Raw genomic sequence first — 21,693 nt, 5'->3', positions numbered from 1 at the left:
ACACACATCACTAACAGCAAGTAAACTATCGTGGCACTGAGTACTCTGCAGAGGAAGTGTGTGCTTAATTTAAACTAGCTATGGTGAATTCCTAACATAACCTTCCTTAAACTTGCCACATCCAGCTGACATTCATACTCAACCTTACACAACTCCCCTTTACTTTGGCCAGTGCTCACAACTCACCTCAACTGAATGACCTTCAGTGATCAAACAGACCGAAGCCGGCCCCGTTTCAACTGGCACACAACAGAGTCTCTTAAAACTGACATAACCTTTTGTGTAATCCTGATCACCTGCTTCTAATGAAGAGCAACCGCTAGCACTGTCACCAGAATTCACCTCATAAAACCCCAACCGAGTCAGTGTACCCAGAAAAGGGAAGGTACATACTGGGGTTTTAACAATAGCTTGAGCACACTACCATTGTACCATTCAAAAGGTTAGGGTCAGTAAGATTTTTAAGTTTTTTAGAATTTTTATTTTTTTTGCATTTATATGATCCAAAATACAGTGAAAACAGTAATATTGGGCAATATTACTTCAATTTAAAATTTAATTTTCTATTTTATTTTAAAATATAATCGATTCATTGCTGAAATTTACTCCATTGCTCTCTGTTTTTTTAATGTCTCACGATCATTCCGAAATCATTTTAATATGCTAGTATGGTGCTTAGGAAACATTTCTGATTATCATCAATGTTAAAAAAAAGTTACACAGCTTAATATTTTAAACTGATACAATTTTTACGATTCTTTGATTAGAAATCTTTTAGAACATTATAAATGTCTTTACTGTCACTTTTGATTTGTTTAATGCCTCCTTGCTGAATAAAAGAAAAAATCTTATTGACCTTTTAAGCAGTAGTATAAACTAAAATACTCAATAATAGCTACAGTAACATATCTATTAGGAAATAAAACAACTCATAAGATGATGACTATCTACTACTACAAAAAAAAAATGCACAACGCAAACTGGAGTTTCAGGTTTATATAAGACGAGACCACAGGAACATGAAAAGCTAGTGTACACTGCAGGTGTCTGACTGAATGCAACGTAACCAGTCCTCCAGCGCAACAGCCTTCATTTACCAGTCAAACAAGCCCTGAGTACATATCTAACGCCCAAGGGCAACACCCAGTCCCGACGGACAGATTAATAACAGAACAGTGAATTATGCTGAAAATGCAATTAAACGAATTCCTTCAACGAACGATCCATCTGTTTAACCAGGTATATTCTGGTATATATATGTAGTGCAAAAAAAAAATAACATGCATTTGCCATTACACTAGTATCCAAATTACTATCCAAAAATTTATTTCCTTTGCTGAACAAAACAGGAAGGTATTTCAAAAGATGGAGCCAATGAAAACAACATGCCATGAAAGGCAAGGTCGATGGAGAAAAATGTTTAGTTCTTGATAACGTGAGACAGAGACAGAGTTTTATTAGAACTTCTCTATATATGCAAATAATATGCCATTCAAGTGCACAAATAAACACACATTATGTAAATTACGGCTTTCAAGTCAGTATTTGCTGTTGGTAGAATATGCTCCCAGCGCTATTGTCTGAAGTGACAGTAACCGAGGACACACCTATAGACACTGGTCACCTTTCCACTCCTCTATCTATTTAAATAGACTGACAGATAAAAGGCAGGTTTGAAGGTTAGGATTAGGGTGTGGGCTTTGCCTTCATACTACAGAAAAAACGTCCTTGCAGCCCTCACAGGATGACAAGATGATAACAGTTTTTCAGAATGTCTTACAGTACATTGCCTTAGGCAAGCCATGTCTGGACAACTGAAACCAGGTGGCTCCTTCTAGACACTAAGAATAACAATATGCGTTCTCGACATACTAGTAAGACACTTCTAAATACATGGGAACAACACTGTATATGCTTTTCAACCTGTAGTAGGACATTGACATTCATAAAAATGATGTTGCATTACGTCAAGTAAAAGGCCCTTAAACCAAATAACAAAATACAGGTTATACTACAGGTACAAACGCCTGGCAGAATTGTGACTCAAACCCAAACAAAGTGCTTCAAATGAATGAGCTTTTCACCACAGGCAACAGCACGCGCATCTGCAACCCATCAAAAGCCAGGACGTCATTCTGCACTGTCCAGAACTTAAAGGGTTAACCCTGCAGTTTCAACACACCAGAGAAAAAAAAGAGAGAGAGAGAGGGAGGTGTAGAGGGAAATTGAGGGTGTTTAGCACATGTGTACAGAGAGAGCAACAGCACGCAGGACGAACGCTGTCCGATACTATCAGAACTAACACTGCGTGTCAAATTATTTTCATCTTACCTTCGCTGGCTTGCTTTCTTCGCTGCATCCATCTCCACACGACTATCAAGGTGGCCACATGCCCCAAAACCACCAGGGTTGGGAACACAGTTCCAGACGGGTTTGCCGGCATCGAGCCTGGGATTGAGTTTGTGAGCTCGGCACACAGGAGCAAGGCTGGAGGTGAAAGGTGAGGGAGGCTAGGACGGGGGAGGAGGCAGGGGGGGCTTTAAAATGTACCCAGCCAAAAAAGTTTCTCCAAGTACGAAAGCTCTAAACGACAGCTGCCCCCCTCCTGTCCTTTTTTTATTTTTTCTCCCTGTCTCTCTCTCTTTCTCAGTCGTGACTCTGGTAAAAGCGTCTGAGCTTCCTCCACCTCCTTTCACAACCACTCTCGCCTTGACCAATAGCTCACTGCCTGCGTACTTTTTGTTTCTGTGCTCCGTTTTAAGCACGCTCGTTCACTCCAGTTTGTTCTCTGCAGTCTTATGATTCAGAAGAGATCCTGTTTCTCTACAGTTGTTCTCTTATAATCCATTGTAGGAGCTTTTTTCCCTCTCTACTCGGGCTTGAGTCTCCGGCTCAAGTTAATAATACATAAGTGAGGTTTTTTTTTTTTTGGGAGTGCACACACTCATACTGTACATACACACACTCACTTGCCTTCACCAGCCGATAAGAGTCTACTATTACATAACGTCTTGTACCAAGGTTTTCTGGTATGCAATATAAAACATTTTTTTTTACTGGATCAACACAGATAGACTATTTTGTCTTCTTTTGTTAGTTTAGTGAAAATGTATAACTGTATAGCATGTTAGTTATTTTTTTTGCAGTTTCTCTCATTCATTATGTAACTGCACTGTACTTTCAGCAGAAAATGACTTCCATATGTTTTCCAGCTTCAGCAATGTGCTGTAACTTTCCATACGCCCCGGCAATTAAAAGGTTCTCATTTCTAAACAGCGGGAACGCAACAAAATGCCAAGCAGACTGACAGATGTCTTAGACTTCCTACCAACAAAGAAATGTCAAAATATTATTGAATCCTCGGCGGGAGAGAGCTGAACAAACAGATTAAGGACTGAGAACATGCAGAACCTACAAAACAGTTAACCACTATTACTCTTGTACTTAAAGTGCAGTCGTTAAGGATATTATTGTAAATGTTTGTTTCCAAACACATAGCTCATGGCACACCCAAAGTCATAAAACACTAACTATGCATCTACTATCACATTAAAGTACTGGAGCAATGTACAAAGCAATGGCATTAAAATGAAACTGCACAAGCACCGCCATTTTAAAACTGTTACAATGACCATCTTGGTGATCTATGGCCATGTGACCAAGCACCAGGGAGGGGCACAGGTGTTACAGTTCTACATTACCGAATGAAGACGCCGCAAATAGAGCTGGCGACACATTAAACGGGACGCATGCTATGCATAGACGAGACGACGGAAGAGTTTAAAAGTAGAAGAGAATCCAGGTCGGGCATATAGCTATGCAACAACCCCGAGATACCCGTCACTCACTGCTGTGGTTGTAAAAACGTACACGCCAACACACACACAATCTAACAGGAATAATCTTCCAGGTTATAGGGAATAAAACAGTGGTAGGTGAGAGAATGAGAGCGAGAGAGACAGATAGATGGATAGACAGACATTAACTATAAATAGAAAGGTATTAACTTGATAAGTTGCAACTTGCAAAACCACACCCATGGGCAGTTTGCACACATCTAGTTTACATGGCTGAACTGGAAACTGGGCTGATGGATAGAACCAAAATGGCGTCCTCTACAGGCCACACTCTGACCTCACTTCCTTTTAGGTGTGGTACAGTTTCACCTGCCATCCATTCCTCGAGCATAAGATGGATGGCAGGTGAGATACACAATAGAGATAGAGCAGAACACAAGCAGAACTGAATGAATTTAAAATTAAACGCTTCACACTTAAGCTTTTAAAAATCTGCAGTCACGTTAAATTGCTATGAACACAAAAACCACATTATTAGGAATAGCAGTTACGCAATATAAATTATATATGACACAAACGTCCCCTTTGAGCAAGACCCCCTGAACAATGGGTCCAATTCAATGCCCAGCTTCAATTAATATGCACCTGTAATATCGTCCACAAAAATGAGAAAGTACTTCAGTTTCAACCTACCATCTGGTCGAGATCGGCAGCAACAGCAGCAGAGGTTCATGTTGAACAAAATTGGCCCTTCTATCGTTCTCAAGCAAAATACTGACACCAACTGCTAATGTAGCACATCTGACCTCAAGACATTGTATGCTGATCAAATCCAGAGGGGCGTACAGCAGTCAGAAGAGGGGGGAAAAAAGAGAAAAACATGGAAGGAAACAGGGAGGGAGAGAGAAAAAAAGAAAGGGACATGGGTTTCATTCAATCCAAATGTTTTCCGCTGTGGAAACTGCCTCCCTGCAATGGTGGTGAAGTTCATTATACACTTAACTATATAAACGTAGCAAATGGATTTATTTCCGTACTTTTTTCAAGAAGTTTATGGAAAACAAGACTATGGTGCAAACCAGCCTATATTTAACAAAGAACTCATTGTGTAATGCCTCTGAAGTCAAAAAGCAGTGGGACGTCCCTAAATTTGCTAGAATTAGAAAATAAATGGGAACCTCAACTACTAGGTTTGCAAATCTGGACTGCCAAACAACTGCAACTCAAATCTGCAGGGGTTTTTGCAGTAAAACCTCAGAGGTTCAAATTCTACATGGATTTGTAAATGTAAAGTGGACGTGCCAAAATAGTAAAGCAGGCAAGAAATACAGATGCAAATGGTGCTAACAACTTAGAATATAACTGCATTTGGGTAGCTTTTAAACATATAAATGAGACAGGTAACAGGTAACAGGTTACAGGTAACAACCAATTAGGAAACTCCACATCTATTTCTTTTAAAGTAACGCCCATCAAGAAATCTAGCAAAGAAAAAACATTAGCATACTGATGTGTGCCAATGTAAACAGCAATAAATCAAGTGATGTATGTTTAGTTTAGAAGATATAGTCATAATCAAATGTCAAGATGAGAAACAAATTGACATTGGAGCAAGTTTCAGAATCAGAATCCTGTATTTAAAGCTTTTATATTTGTATTTATTCAGACTGAGTGTTCCTTTAAATATGCAAATCAAATCTTGCCTACCTTGGCCTTTCTGGATCAGATCCTCCATGAAGGATCTACCATCATCAATCTCCATTACAGCTTGTTTAAAGCAATTAGTCTGATTTACTAAACTAAAATAACTTGAAGGACGACAGCGTTTCCCTTTCGTCTCTCTGACCCTGTTTGTCTTTATTTCACTCTGCAGTCTGCGCTAAATCTGGAAATACGTTTTTTTGGGGGGGGGGGATTGAGTTGGCAACATCTTAATGTGATCATCAAGACTACAGAAGCAAGCATGTTTCTTGCCCATTTTCAAAAGAAGGAGAGAGAGAGGGAAAAATGAATGGACTTTAATTGGTCTCAGATCTCCTACTTCTTCTGTGTCATTTATCTGCCTGGGGAAAGGAAACTTCTGGAGCAAAAGCAGAATGGTTTGTTTTAAAATAGTAAACTGCCTCTGACTGTAAATGTGTCCTGGTCCCATGATAATTAATGAATTAAAGGTCTGTCTTAACTTTAAATATGAAGTTTCTGTAGGGATATGTGAACAGGAGGTGGCAGTATAGAGTCGAGCAGCTGTCCCCCTTATCCAGTGAGGGGGCGTAAGCTGCATCCTGTGCCATGACCTATGACCTCTTTGTGCTGTTTAAAACTGAACCAAGATGCCAAGAAACCCTTCACCTTTAAAGCTCTTAAAAAAATCCTTGTAAAGACATCTGTAAAGCACAAACAAGAAACTATAATTCTATAATGGAATGAAGTCTAAAATGGGCCAAATATGAGTGATACATTAATTCATTAAAAATGTATAAATAATAAGAGATTGTCAAGGATTGGTAAAATAGAATTTTCGATTAAATGAATTTTGAGTTTAAGGATTGTTTTACTATTTCTCTTAAAGGCAACATTTTTCCTAATATACCCCTTTAGACCTTATGAAACCGATAGAACGTATCACTTTCAGATTTCTCTGTGGGCGCCAGTCCTTCTGGACTCATAAATCGACTGTCTGTCTGAGAGCGGCATGAGGATTCTAGCACTCATTTTGCCTCGATTATGGTGTTATCGATTCGCCGCGGGCGCTTTTGTGTTTTTCAAAAAAGGCAACAAAGCAGCTTCTGTCACTGATTCCTGGAAAAAATTTTCCTTTTACAAAAAGTTAAAGCCAAAACAGTTTCCCAAAAACGTTTTTCTCTCATCAAAAGCCTAAGTCACTATAATAACATAAGAAAGCAGTCAAACTTTTACTACCTTCGGAGTGCATGAGGAAAGAGAAACACAACAGAGAGAAGAAAGACCGGACAAGCCTGCTAAGCACCTCCACGTGGGGGTCTTTGCTTTAAAAAGGGCATCTCAGACCTCAGAAGGTCAAAGCTCAGACATATGGACACAGCATTTCTGACACACACTTTCTGCAGACATTCCAGCTGGACAAAGTCATCACCCTATCCATATTAGGGCCATCTGATTTGTTCCATTGCTTACACTAAATAACGACTAGGATGGGATTACCATGTTAATTCTGTCATCTCAACACATGTAGTCTGAGATATTTGAGCTTCTATAAACCAAAAGAAATAGATGTTTTGTTTGCCCTTCATATTTCTCATAACTCTACAAACTGGTTACACATTCAGTTCTTCAGAATAGTAAAGCCTGAGGCACATATACTAAAAGAATGAATGAAATGGAGGGATCATCATTAAACTGTAGCAACAGTGCAGCTCAACCTGTTTATCATATCATTTCTTACACTTAAACAGGAAACTACAGCCAGTGTGTAGTAGTAAGTACACATGGTACATGTTTACCTTATCAGAGTAAAAATAAAGAAAAGAATAATAGTCAGAACTCAGTCATAAAACCCTGCTAATTAGCTGTCATGTGGCTACATGTCTTTTGCTTGAGACGTATATGTCCTTTAAATATATTTGTCTTTGTATGCATTTCTGTATACTGTAAATATAGATTGAAAAATATATTCAATTTCCTTGTTACAGCCAATGCAGCAGAAGTATACTTGTTATAAACTTAAATAACCCAAACTGACTAAAGCAACAAAACTATAGTAAAAGTGCATCCATTGGGATAAATCAACAGATGTTTATAAAATATAAAATAAAATAAAATAGGATGTTATTGTCATGTCCACTACCTCTTAAAATTAGACACTAATATTTACTGCAAGTATCATATAATGAAAATCATCTCTCCACCATGGCTGTCTGCAAAATCAGACTTGGGAAGTTGAGTTTGGTGGATGGTGTGTAAACTTTCAACAGATTTTTTTTCACTGCCATGCCCAGTACCGCTGCTACCCATTTTGGTGCCCTAAGCATAATTCCTTTATGATTTTTTTAATGCGCAATCCAACGGACCACTGAGGTGGCGGCGGCGGTACCATTGTTACTTACTAGAGCAATAAAATACTCTTCTTCCGCATGTTTTGTTATATACATCCCTAAAAAGTGCCTGATAATATTTCTATACTGAAATAATATCGGCATTATGACTATGATATGATTGATTTTTCATTAGGCTATTTTTGGTGCCCCCTCAGCACTTGGTGCCCTACGCACAGCGTGTGATGCGCGTGGTGGGAGCGGCGGCGCTGGCCATGCCAGAACCAGACAATCAACACTACTGGACAGTACGTTTAGGCCCAAGGCGTTTCGTCAATAAAGAAAGAGACAAGAGGGTTAGTTTGTACAGAGTCAAGAACAAATCCTCACAAGACTATAAAATGCATAAGGATGTGTTTTGGAAGAAGAATGCCACAAAACAATGCTAAAAAAGCCTAATTATGTGTTGCAAAATTACCTACAGTAGCTGTTTTACACCGTGTGGAAAACGCTACTTGTTCCATACATTTCTGAGGCGCCAAATCATGTTTAAGAGAAAGGAAAATGTACTAAGGTGACAAATGCAACAAAAAAATAAAATTAATCTCTCCTTGTCATGTTACCAAAAACAGCTCTGCACCAGAATCATCACCTTGTCTCGACAAATCAAAGCTGGAGGCATAATCATGTTGAACTATACAGCTAATTCCAACTTTGTGCTTAAAATCTGTCACTTTATTAGAAAACAATTATTTAATTAAATAAAACAAATTTACAAGTATACATTTACAATCTAAAACGTTTATTTTAATTATACCATTTATTTCAGTGAGATAGATGGATACGAATGCAGAAAATAAGAGACATGGTGAACAGTCGTTTGAAAGGAAACTCAATGCACCCTTTAATTTAAGAACCACTGATTTCGAATGCGGTGTTTGGAAGGCCAGGTTCATTAATCAACATCTTATGGTTCATTTACAGTAATTGGTCACTCAAATACAAGCATGCACCAGGAATAGAGGATGCTAATTACGACTCCTTGTATTTCAGAATGGATAATTAAATCTAATGAAAGGTAAATGGCGTGAGTGGTGAAATAACAAGTTTCACTGTTTCTCGCTTCATCTCCCTTTAGCCGTCGCTATGATACATACACAATCATTCGTGCTAATGGATGCTGATGGAAAATACAGCTACAGTACTAGTCTCTCAAAGGGAGATATAGACAATGGTGCCTATGTTTGCAGTGTCTGGCAAAATATATGAGGCATAACTCCAAATGTGCGGATAGAAACATGGCTTAGAGATCACCCATAGGGAAAAAAAAATCATGGAAAAACAACTTGGATTTAGATTGGGGTGTCTGTTTCACGTCATAACTTTTACGTTTACATTAAATACTTTGAATGATGCCTCTGTGTAAGTGGAATATGTATCTCAGAAACGAATATATATATATATATATATATATATATATATATATATATATATATATATATATATGGTTATGAGAGCTGACTTTTACCAAACCACACAGTGCCCTCTGGAGTTTAATGCTGGTTATATTTGCAATGATTTAAAGTGCAGAATGAAATAAACAAGGAATTCCTGACACATCCCATCACCACAGTAGACATTGATAAATTCAATAGACATTCTTTCGTGTTTCGCGATCTCAAACAAAATTTTGACATTTTCAGAGACATATCTTGTGCCTCATCTGTAACTCATGAAGAGATTATCTGTACTCCGGTTGCTCAAAAACATCTCCACTCATTAGTTGCAGCTTCATTGAAAGAGAATGAATTATCACTCACCCATGAAATCTCACACAAGGTTTAAATATGCAATCTGTCTCCCATTTAAATCAGTGTTTCAAGACCTCAAGTTTCACAATCTGTTCCGATTTCAAGATATTTGGTTAAAAACTAGCACACTCCCTGATGGAAAATGTTGTTTTGACTGATAGTGCTGTTATATCTCTAACCAGATAAATGCTCAAACTTCTAAACCATCAAGACCACATTAGTTGACCACCTTAAAGGGTTATTCACCCAAAAATTTAAATTTTTAAAGACCTTTGTTCATCTTCAGAACACAAATGAAAGATATTTTTGATGAAATCTGAGAGCTTTCTGTCACTCTATTGACAGCAACGTCATTACAACTTTCAAGACCAAAGGTGGTAAAGACATGGTTAAAATAGTCCATGTGACTACAGTGGTTGAACGCAGGCTCACTATCGGCTAGTTCCTGGGTCATCACACACATGACCAGCGTCGGCCAAAAGTGAGCCTACGTTCTGACGTAGAATCCAGAAGCGCTGCAATGTTTACACTACGTCAACAGTGTAGTAAAAAGTATTCTCGTCACTTCATAATATTAAGGTTGAACTACTGTAGTCACAAGGACTATTTTAACCATGTCTTTACCACCTTTCTGTGTCTTGAAAGTTGCAATGACGTTGCTGTCAATGGAGGGACAGAAAGCTCAGATTTCATCAAAAAAATCTTCATTTGTGTTCCGAAGATGAACGAAGGTCTTACGGGTTTGAAACGACATGAGGGTGTGTAATTAATGACAGAATTTTTAATTTTTGGGTGAACTAACCTTTTAACCAGCAAGAGCTTGCTGCTACAATAACTAAACAAGACCTCCTTTGTTAGCTTCACTAGAAAGACAATGCTTCAAATCTGCAGTGTATAGCCTGAAGATGGTAATATCACGTTTATGGACATACACCATAACAACAATATAGTTTTCTTTAAAGTACATGGAAATACTATCATATCCCTAACGAAAAAGAAGTTTATTCAAGTGTGCTATTAGTATACTTCTTTTAAAATAAATATAAGAAAGTATACTTTCAGTCTACTGTTTATTTACTTCTCAAAAAAATATACTTAAAATTGCACTTAGGTATACATGACTTTTACTGACAGAAAATGTCTAAATATTTGGCCTATACTTGAACTCCTTCTTTTGATTCTAAAAATAATACTTAAAAGTATTATTAAGTATTCTAAGTATATTTGGTTTGTGTTTACACTTGATTGATCATACTGTTTTATAAACTTACATTGTTTGAAAATATTGATTTATAAATAAAACAGGCGTTCCTAATTCTGAGTAGTTGATTTTTTGTGTAGGCTATCCACCGGTAATGTACGTAGGAATTTACTTCAAATCTACTTAAAAGTAGTACATTGATATTAGTATATACTTACTACATAATGTATACTTAAAAATATAATAAATAAAAATATAATAATTTTATAACTATATAAAATAATACTTGAACTTTACTAAAGTATACTTAATAAAATGAACTTATTAATGAGTATACTTACTTTTTTGTAAGGGATATGAATATTAAAATCATGCTATAAATCAAAGAACCATGATTTTAGCATCTAAAACCATTACTTTACCATGGAATCACGGAAAACCAGTATGCAAGTTCATGCTGGGTGGAGAATGTGATATATTTGTTGAGAAAATCTACAATTTCAGGGACTTTTAAAATGTAATTTTTGCTTAAAATTGATTTTAAAAAAGGTTCAGTAAAATATTGAATCAATTCCTCTTGAGAAAGAGACACAAAACGAACATTTAGCTTTTCTAAGTCACAAGTAGTGCGCAAGTCCATCTGTAAGTCATTGCCTGACACTGAAACTGATTTAGGGTGAAGCTGGGTAAACAAAAACCGTGTGTAGTCTGAACCCCCCCCCCCCCCCCCAAAAAAAAAGAAAGGGATCTTAAATCACGCTGATCTGCAAAAGCCTCAACCAGGCATATCTCATCAGTCAATGACAGCATAAAACCATTAGACGCACTGCATACAAATAAGCCAAAGCATTTATAGCAATGAGCAGTGAGCTGCTGTGCAAACTTATATTCATATTCACTGAGAGATGTTGCCCTTCATTTTTGACACCACACTCATTTGAGTATCTCTCAGACAGTAGCTTTCCAACTTTCTATCAAACACAAAGAGCATTGAAGAGGGCTGTTCATAAAACAAACTGTATGAAAAGAGCTCATTGAAAGCCTCTGGCAGATAAAATGTTCCTAAAACTTCAGTTTCCCCTTCACAACTAGCGCTTCTCACGCATTCCAGCGCTTAGTTTATGGGCTGGAATTTATTGCACATGGTTGTTCTCCAAACCATTCAACACACCCCTGCACTCTGACATTATGGGGCAAGTGGGAAAGAGCTAAAAAAATAGACAATGGGCATGTGAACACACAGAAACACACATTTGCATATATGACTTTTGATGTAACATACTACATTGTAAACTGCAAACAAAAACTCACTGGACAATCATGCAAATTTGCACATATATTACCAGCCGCAAGGGAACTCTTTCTTTGAATGAAGTCTATATTTTCACACAAGATGACACTGAACACATTGAGCAATGTGAAAAACTGATTTATGCTTTTGGGACTTTTCAGATGCAGTCTACATATTTTGTATCTCACTCTTACTTGCACAACACACATTTCATAACTAGTTATATGCCACTTTATACACCCCAGTTATCCACCAATTGTCCCATGATAGATCCGAACAGGTGTGCCTGTTCCCCAAAGTGTCTTGCATCCTAAAGCAATGCAACCATATTATATCCATGAAATAGTAACAGCTATGACACGAAACATCTGTTCGTCAATATGCAGCACCAATTGCAGATTGAAAAATTTTTGATTACATTCTAAATGCAGCACTTGCAATGCATTCTGGGAAATGAAATGTTCAATAAGAACACTTTAGAATATCATCTGTCAAAGTAAAAAAAAAGCTTATTTAGTGTTTTTCAAACAATTCCAACAAGGTTTTGTCTTGACCAACTTTGCTTTTCTAATTAGAAATGACGGTTATATGACTATTTAAATTTTGTTATTTAATTTTTTTTAAGTTAGACATCAACCTTCTTAGTATTCCTCAATCAATTCATTATAAACGCTCTAACAAGAAAAAAATATATATAAAAGAATGCTCGTTTTCCCATTCATTTTTGTAAAAAATTGGTGTACAACAGTGTAAATATATTTTTTCTGCACAATAAAAATGTAATCTTTGATGGCTAAGTAAGTGCAATTCACCCTTATTCCACAAGGTGACAATGTCCCATGTCCAATGTTACCATACACAATGATAAAGTGACAATTCACTCATAGTTACCTAAGGCAGAAAACAAAAGAATAGAACGTATCATCAGCAAAACTTGAAATGGCTCAGCGATTTACTGCAGAGCAAATACTGAACACAATAAAATATTACTGTCACTGTCACTTGATGGTGGATCTGGCGAAGAAGTTGTCAGCGATCAAAATATTGATTTCGAAGATGTTAAAAATGATAGTTTTGAGAATATGTTTGAGATGGTGAATATGAGCCAGATGCTGAGTGTGCTGTGAAATGAGTTCTGACGAAGACAGTGATGATGGTATAAAACATCTGCTCAAACCGAACCCTTTCAAGCTCCAAAAGGTAACAAAATATGCTTTATTTTATTCTACTGTAATTATTACTCTGATATCAGGAGAGTTTTATATAATCCCGACAGGTAGATATCGTAGTGTCCAGGTAGTGTTAGATATAGATCCGGGTCCCTAAAGACCCGAATATGTGATAATGATTGGCGAAACATTAGTGCATTTAAGGGTTAATTTAACTTTAAATTCAAATTGTAATTCTGAATCAAGTTTGCTCAGGAATTTAAAAGGCATTCTTAATACATTTCTGAAAGCATCACAACTCAACGCCATTTAGAACTATTTTCACAATAAATCACAGCTTCTCATACTTCATTGATTAATTAAACCTACTAAAATTAGTTTCAGTCTGAACTATTAAGGCTTCCATTAGGCTTCCCATTAGTTCAAAATTAACTTATCTAGAAGAGTGTGATGACGGTGATGGGAACCTAATGTAATCTAAGCAGGGGCAGGAAGAGACCCATGGCAACAGGGGAGGATTCAGGAAGGTACAGCGAATGACTAATCAGCCCAATACCCTTATGAGATGAGCCTTGAATGTGAGCGAGTGAGTCATCGATCTAAGCTCCTGCTGGGTGTGGTCCATTACCATCGACTGTTGCCACAGCAACCTAAAATGACCCATACAGACAATGAGTAATAACTGGAGGTGTCCAAAATAGCAGTCATGGCCAAATGAGGCATGACCACTAGCAACACTGAAAAACAAAGAAGAAAAAAAAACAAAACAGCACATATTAAGCTAGACTTTTTCCTGGATCATTTCCTGTCTCAAGAAAAGACAGTATCTTTTATCTAAATACAAAACAGAATAGAAAACGCTGAATAATGTTTGCTGGATCTAAATAATGCCAGCTTCAAAGCTTATTTATGAGGAAATTCTCCTATTGGCAAGCTGGTGGAATAATTTATGGTTAGGAAAATGTTTTGTCTGATTGCATTTTTAGATTTTCCAGCAATCTAATTGAAATATTATTGAATTTATAGTGACATTGCTGAGTCATATCATATAATATATCATTTAACTATTACTGAACATAAGCACAAGCATTTTCAGCATTTAAAACATCAGTTAGTGCATCAATTCAGATCTGATTCTGGCACAAAATAACAATTTTATTTATACAAACCCCTAATCTTAAAGGGATAGTTCGCCCAAAAATGACAATTCTGTCATTATTTTCTCAACCTCAAGCTGTTCCAAACCTGTATGAATTTCTTTCTTCTGCTGAAAAAATACTATGTATCAATAGGGCCCATCAACTGTTTGGTTAAACATATTCTTCAAAATATCTTCTTTTGTGTTCAGCAGAAGAAAGAAATTCATCCAGGTTTGGAACAAATTGAGGGTGAATAAATGATGACAGAATTGACATTTGTGGCAGAAATATCCCTTTAAGTATCAACTGTGCAATTCATCCTGTGCTACAGACATGAAATATACCTCAAATCATACAGCTTCTGAAATGAGTTGCTTTTCAAATGATCAGACTTATGATTTTTGCCTAGCAAACCACAAAACACGCAAAAAAAGAATCCGATAACATAGGAGGATTTTGGGATGGGCTTGTCTGCCCGGTGAGAAACCAGCAAGCAACCATCAAAGAATGCCCTAGCAACCACCCACAACATCTTACCAACACCCTAGCAACCACACACAACACTGTTTCCTGAACCAATTACTTGTAATCTAGTTTGCACCCCTGATTTAGAACTGCAGTTCATTTTTGGCGCTTAAGCATGATATGTATATGGGGAAGTTCAGTCAGCAGCTCAACAGCTGTACAGGTGCCATGGCAATGGGAATAACTGTATAACGTTACCACATTACTCACGCTGGAGCCTTAGGGATATCTTTAAGAAAACCCGATACCCCTGACACCAGAAACTTCAAGTAGCTCTGAATGATACGATGCAAAATCCATAGAAACACAATATGTGCCCTCTGGCGGTAACAGGCTCAAGAAACATTAATAACGTACAGGCCATTTGGTTACTTGGGTGTGGTTTTTGGGGAAATGCATCACCAAAAGGCCAATTTGCTCCCTAAATTTTACCATCACAACACCCTGACAAACAGGAAACTTAGCAGCATGTGATCAGATGTCACAGCAACATGTAAAACCATGTGCGAATTGGCATTTCTGCCAATCAGAAATACAATATATATGACATTTGTGACTTCACTTTACACTCACAAATCACAAAAGACTATATAAAATCAAGATAAAATGCATTTTGCATACGTGCACAAGTGCATAAATTAGAAACAGAAGTAATAGTTATACTTGTTGGATCACAAAGAGGATCCTGACTGGAGTCAGATTGACTGAGGTCCTCAGCCGCACAGTTTCATGAAGACTGAACTATTATGTGGTACCACGTTACCTTCCAGACCAGACTTGGCACTGTCACAGAGACCTCGGCTTAGTAATTTAACTGCCAATTGAGCTGAATGTCAGTTATATAACACAATCATGAAGAATTAAAAGCATATGTCCAAGAGAAGTCTAACATTTCCAGACAAAGTGTGCTTGGTGTGCAAAGGCGCCACAGGATACGTTTCTGAAAGAGATGTTTACTTATTTTCATTTTCTTTTTATGAAAAGCAGGCTACAGACAAGACTTATTGGTTGTCTTGTAAACATGATTTATTTTGTTTATTGTCATATCCTGTCATTTTCATGGTACAATACCATTCAAAAGTTTGGGGTCAATACGTTTTTTATTTAAGTAATACTTTTATTCAGCAATATTTTTTATTTTTTTCAATTGTTTAAAAGTGACAGTAATATCAATGTATCAAAAAAATGCTTTTCTTTTTAACTTTCTATTTTTCAGAATCCTGAGAAAAATTCAACATTGACAACAATAATAATTAACAAGCCGGATTGTGTGATACTGAAGACTGGGGTAATGATGCTGATAACTCTGCTTTGATATTAATAAATTACATTTCAAAATATATTAAAATAGAAATGAGTTATTTTAAAATTGTAATAACATGTCACAATATTGCAACTGTTACTGTTTTTATCTAATAACTGCAGGCTTTGTGAGCATAAACAAAAAATCTTAAAGACCAACTTTTCAATGGTAGTGTATATTTTAACGTTTTTATTTAAGAATAATTGTCCACTTCAGGCCTTCGAAAAGTGTAGGTACTTCAAAGAATACCAGAATACCAAAAATCCTATTTGTTGCCTTGAAATCAGTAATGTTTTTAAGTCATGTGACTTTAAAAGGTTAAAGTTGCCCATGTTTTTCTCATAACACTCCTTTGAGAGGGCTGAACTAACATCACACCAGATGGACAGATGCTTGACATTTGATGCCAAACGTCTTCTTGTCAAATGTCTTGGCTCCTGTTAAACATTCCCTTCCTTACCAGAGACAGACAAGCTTCACACACCTACGGCTTGAAGAGGAACAGCAACTTACCTGAAAAACAAGAAAAAGGAGAAAACATTAGCAACATTCATGGTTTACACATTCACAGGCTCAGAGGCAAAATGCTTCCCACCCTCAAAATAGTTCTTAGGTGTTAGCTTGAGTGCTGACGTAGTAACTGACGCCTGTTGTTACGGGAAAAGTTGTTAACCACATCAGACAGGACCTAGCTCCGCCAATGTGCTAGCCATTAAAAACAGGCAAGGAAGAGAATGTAGCTGAAACAAAAGAAAATAAAGCTCAGGAAACAGCAGACAAGGCACAAAAGGTTTCCTTGCAGGATGGTGGTTCACTTTACAACATTAACCCTCGATTAGACACAATAAGCCCCCTACTGGGCCACAGCTGCACCCTAACAGTGTACATCAGATGCAAGAGCTCCATGTTATTATCTTTGTGAGAGCACCACCTACTGGACACTGCAGGTATGAAATCACATTATCAAAGTTATCTAAACTGAAAAAAACTTCTGAAGCAAGCTGAAAATATCTTGCCGGTATGGACCAGGATCAGCAAAAATCATCGTTTACAGCCTACAAAACACTATAATACTGATGAGAATGCTGACAAAGGCCTCCATCACGAGGCTGCCTCTCCAAACACTCTGTTTCATCAGTAACGGTGCTTATACATGTAGTTTCATTGCAACTGTCTGGGGTTTAAAGGAGAGATGGGATGAGTTAGAGGAAGAGTTTAATTATAGGCACGATTATCTGGTATGAGTGAAGAGCAAAGAAAAGATTTGATTAATCAGTTAGTGAGACGTAAATGAAGGCTTGACTGTGGAAACATACAGGCAGTGTTGGATCAGAAGACTTAAAAGACTCATTTTTATTTATCCTTTCGCGTATCAAATTTATATTACTTTCTTTCTCCCGTGGAACGTGAAAGATATTTTTAATACATTAACAATGAATGGGAAGTGGTTCTTTAAAAAAAGAACCCAAAAGCACCATGAATAGATGTGTACTAAATTTGAAGCATTCTGAAGTTAGTTCTGAATCTGATAGCTGTGTCTGATGAATAGAACAAAATTTAAATTTGTATTTACTTCCATTGGACTGTTAGCCGCTGTGTTCACTGATTTAGTGAGTTGAACTCAAGAACTTGATCAATCATCACCATTCATAAACAAATTATTCAAAATTATTAGATTGAATACAATTCAATGAGATTGAATGATTCATCAAACAGATTCTGTTTCACATAATAAATAAAGTAATTTGAGTTTGGAAAAAGGTGATGGTCAGACAGAATTTGTTTCATTTTTGGGTGAACTATTCCTTCAATAAAACCCCACAAAATATTTCAAGCATAATCTGTATTGAAAAGAATCATTTTCCTGCAGGTAAATCACTAGAAACAAAGAGAATGTAACATTAAGGGTAGCCTATGTCTAAACAGCAATGATGGAACGAAAAAATGGAAAGGTTTTTCCTTTGCGTTTTTGAAGTCTCGCGTATAGTCGACAACGTTGTTAAAACAATCCCTGTTCACACAGATTCGCTAAAAACGCTGTAAAAAATTATATTTTACAAAGCCCTAGCCTACAAAACACTATAATACTGAGGAGAATACTGGCATGCGCATACCAGGCCAGTAGATGGCGATGTCATTTTGTTGTTTTGGTTGTCGAGTACTTGCGCATGCTATAGACTGAACACGCAATACGCATGTGCATGACGTCACGGTTTTCATAATTTTTTGTAGTTTATACAGAGATGATAACGGTATCGTTTTCAAAAACTTGTACTTTGAAACCTGTTTTAAAATTTTAAGTTTGCAGGCCCCCAAAACGACGTTGTCTAGTAAATGAGTGGTCATCTAAAAGTCATCTAAAGATTATAAATATATTTGACATCAGAATACTTTATCATGTCAATTCTGCCCATTGTGTACTAATTACACTTATCTGATGTTACAATTTCATGTTCACTAAACTAAACACATTGCACAGTGCCTGAGATGTGGCACAGCAGGGTGGGAATAGACTGGAATGGCTGATGGCATCATTATTAATTCCATCAACTCCTCTACTCTGATTTCTGATCAGTTTCTCTGATTTCTGTGTAGTCCATAAGCTATAAAAGCTCTCTACGGTATTTCTCCTTCCTAAAGCAGAATAAAAGGCAGACTAAGGCCAGCTCCAGAATAAATCAATATTTACACTGCCTGATCAGGATTGGATATTTCTACATTAAATTACACGCCCATTAAGCACAAAATTATCAGTACCAATAGCATTTAGCTATTTTTCTTGTTAATTAATGGAAAAAGGGAATGTGCTAATCCTGCATTTGCATATTTTACACTTCCCGACAAATAAGTGTTGACACACCAGATTATATTACATCCATTTGCAAATAACACATTTAGTAAGAAGTAATATGTGAAAGTGAAGCAACAAAATAGCAAAAGAGAGAAAGCGAAAGAGCAACATCAAAAACAGCACATTTTAGCAGATACATTGTGTAGTAAAATAGTGGGACAAATGGAGAAAATTCCTGAATGCCAGGCACTGGCGCACACACACACACACACACACACACACACACACACACACACACACACACACACACACACACACACAAGCTCAAAGATCATAGCAAAGGGAGATATTTTCTTTTAAAGAAATTGCTTTTTAAGGACTACAACAAACGGCTGGTAGGGACTACATGACATTCCTCCCGGGTTAGTGACATCACGAACCCTAAAAATGACATAATCCCTGCCCTGGCACACAATTTATAGATTATCAAGACAGAATATGCTAATCGATGACTAGAAGATAACTACACATAAGCTACATAAATTCATCAACTAACCATTCAGAAAGGCTGTCTACATGTTTTCACTTCTTCTTGAGTCTCTCCATCTTCCCGGCTCCGGTTTGAACATAATAGGCTAAAAGTTTTTGAAATGTTCAGTGCATGTCTGTGTGAGTGCAAGCTGTTCTAGCTCCGCCCTCTGTGCCGGGAGCAGCAGCTCATTTGCATTTAAAGTGACAGACAAAAAAACGGTGAGTTTTTGCTCAACCCTCAAAAACTGGTAACTTTAACGTGCTATATAAAATATATGTGGGGTATTTTGAGCTAAAACTTCACATACACACTCTGGGGACATCGCAGATTTATTTTACATCTTGTGAAAAGGGCATTATACCACCCCTTTAAAGTAAAAGTGCTTTTATGAACACATTTTCATGTTTGTACGCATGTAAAACGTGAAAATGGGCAGACAGCCAACACACAATGTATAAAATGCCATCCCCTACACAACCTTTCTCTGAAGAGGCCTAGAAGAAGACATAATTTACTATCTAAACTATTTCCCTGAAACACATCAATTCAATCTGTTAACTCTTTGTATAACTGACACAAGATAATTTGATCTCTAGGTTCAACAAGATTCCTGCATCAGGCATGTTGTCTCTATGGTGCAGTAGTAAAAGGAAACCATTTAACAGACATAAAAAGCTTTTCTGAAACAAAAGAGAAGGTAGAAAAGCGAAAAGCTCATTAAAAGGGAATCTGGGTCTGAATCCAGTGCAGTATTTAACTGAGGCAAATCAGGGGGGAAAACAGCAGCATTTGGCTGGTCACTGACTGGACACAGCAAAAACAGCAAAGCAACCTACAAATGCCTTCAATTAATATAAATACAAATCTCATTAGTCTCTAGTTAGCTATTTTGGACAAAGGCAATTTCAGATTTATATACTTTTATATACTTGCTGCCTTTTTACTGACTCACAAATAATCAATATTTTAACGGCATGATTATTTTTTTTTTTTTACATTTAGTTAATATTAATTTACTGTATACATTACCGTTTAAACGTTAGCGATCGGTAAGAAAGAAGTCCAGTTTGCTCACAAGGGCTTCATTTATTTGTTTAAATATATAGTAAAGAATAAGGAAATATATAAAAAGAAATTATTATAATTTGAAATAACTTTCCTTTTTAAATATATTTTAAAATGTAATTTAAACCTGTAATGTCAAATCTGATTTTTCAGCTTTATTACTCCAGTCTTAAGTGTCACATAATCCTTCAGAAATCATTCTAATATGCTGCTCAAGAACCATTTATCATTAATATCAATGTTAAAAACAGTTCTGCTGCTTAATATTTTTTCTGGAAACTGTGATACATTTTGATTCATTGTTGAACAGAACGTTCAGCAGCATTTACTTGGAATATAAATCTTTTGCAACCTTATAAATGTCTTTACTGACACGTAGGATCAATTTAATTTATCCTTGCTGAATAAAAATATGAATTGCATTCCAATAAAAAATTACTGTAACACTTTAGTTTATGGTCCATTTCTCACTATTAACTAGTTGCTTATAGGCATGCATGGATATTGGCTATGTATTAGTAATTACAGTATAAAGCACATATTAATGCCTTATTCTGCATGACCATATTCCACATCCCTTAATCCTACCCAATACCTACCTTACTAACTATAAATAACTGTAATTAGGAGTTTATTGAGGCCAAAGTTGTAGTTAATAGTAAGAATTGGACCCTAATATAAAATGTAAACAAATTTACTGACCCTACATTTTGTTTAATTAGTATGTGTGTATTTATCAACCATAAATATATTCCCTTATAAAGCCATTATTTCTATGATCAAAATCTCTCGAGCTAAACTACAAGCATTCCCTCCAGCAGGCAGTAGCTTTCACTGCCATTGATATAATTCCTGACAGGTAGATCACACCCAACTCTGATTTAAGGCTGCCACGAGTGTGCCCAGCAGAAAGTGACCCCTCAATGAAGTGGGTAAGTAGAGGTAGAGGCCTGTCAGGAGTGTTTGATGGGAGAGAAGTCTTTGTCTACTCTGACAATTGGGAAAACATTCACTCTGGTCACAACAGTTGAAGGCTTTGTGGATACTTAGCAGCTCCAT

General features: G+C 36.7%; 1 protein-coding gene across 13 annotated transcripts in view; it reads right to left on the bottom strand.

The window, feature by feature from the left end:
• The window catches only part of pleca (plectin a), a 117,820-nt gene that overhangs the window by 55,532 nt on the left and 40,595 nt on the right, over nt 1-21,693 (bottom strand). For 2 of the 13 annotated variants that reach the window (XM_077195380.1, XM_077195384.1), the window contains exon 1: nt 2,332-2,913. The exons of 7 other annotated variants lie outside the window; for them this stretch is intronic. In XM_077195380.1, the coding sequence (XP_077051495.1) occupies nt 2,332-2,443 (112 nt within the window). In that variant the 5' untranslated portion in view covers nt 2,444-2,913. Of the gene's footprint in view, nt 1-2,331; nt 2,914-5,504; nt 5,668-21,693 lie in introns of those variants that run through there. 4 more of the 13 variants (XM_077195387.1, XM_077195389.1, XM_077195385.1 and 1 more) reach the window with 4 other exon arrangements.

This window comes from Siphateles boraxobius, unplaced genomic scaffold, assembly GCF_051911475.1.
Source record: "Siphateles boraxobius isolate OS27281-9 unplaced genomic scaffold, OSU_SipBor_1 33, whole genome shotgun sequence".
In the NCBI taxonomy this organism is placed as follows: Eukaryota; Metazoa; Chordata; class Actinopteri; order Cypriniformes; family Leuciscidae; genus Siphateles; species Siphateles boraxobius.
The sequence above is the reverse complement of the archived record's forward strand: the minus strand, read 5'-3'. Positions and strand labels throughout refer to the sequence as shown.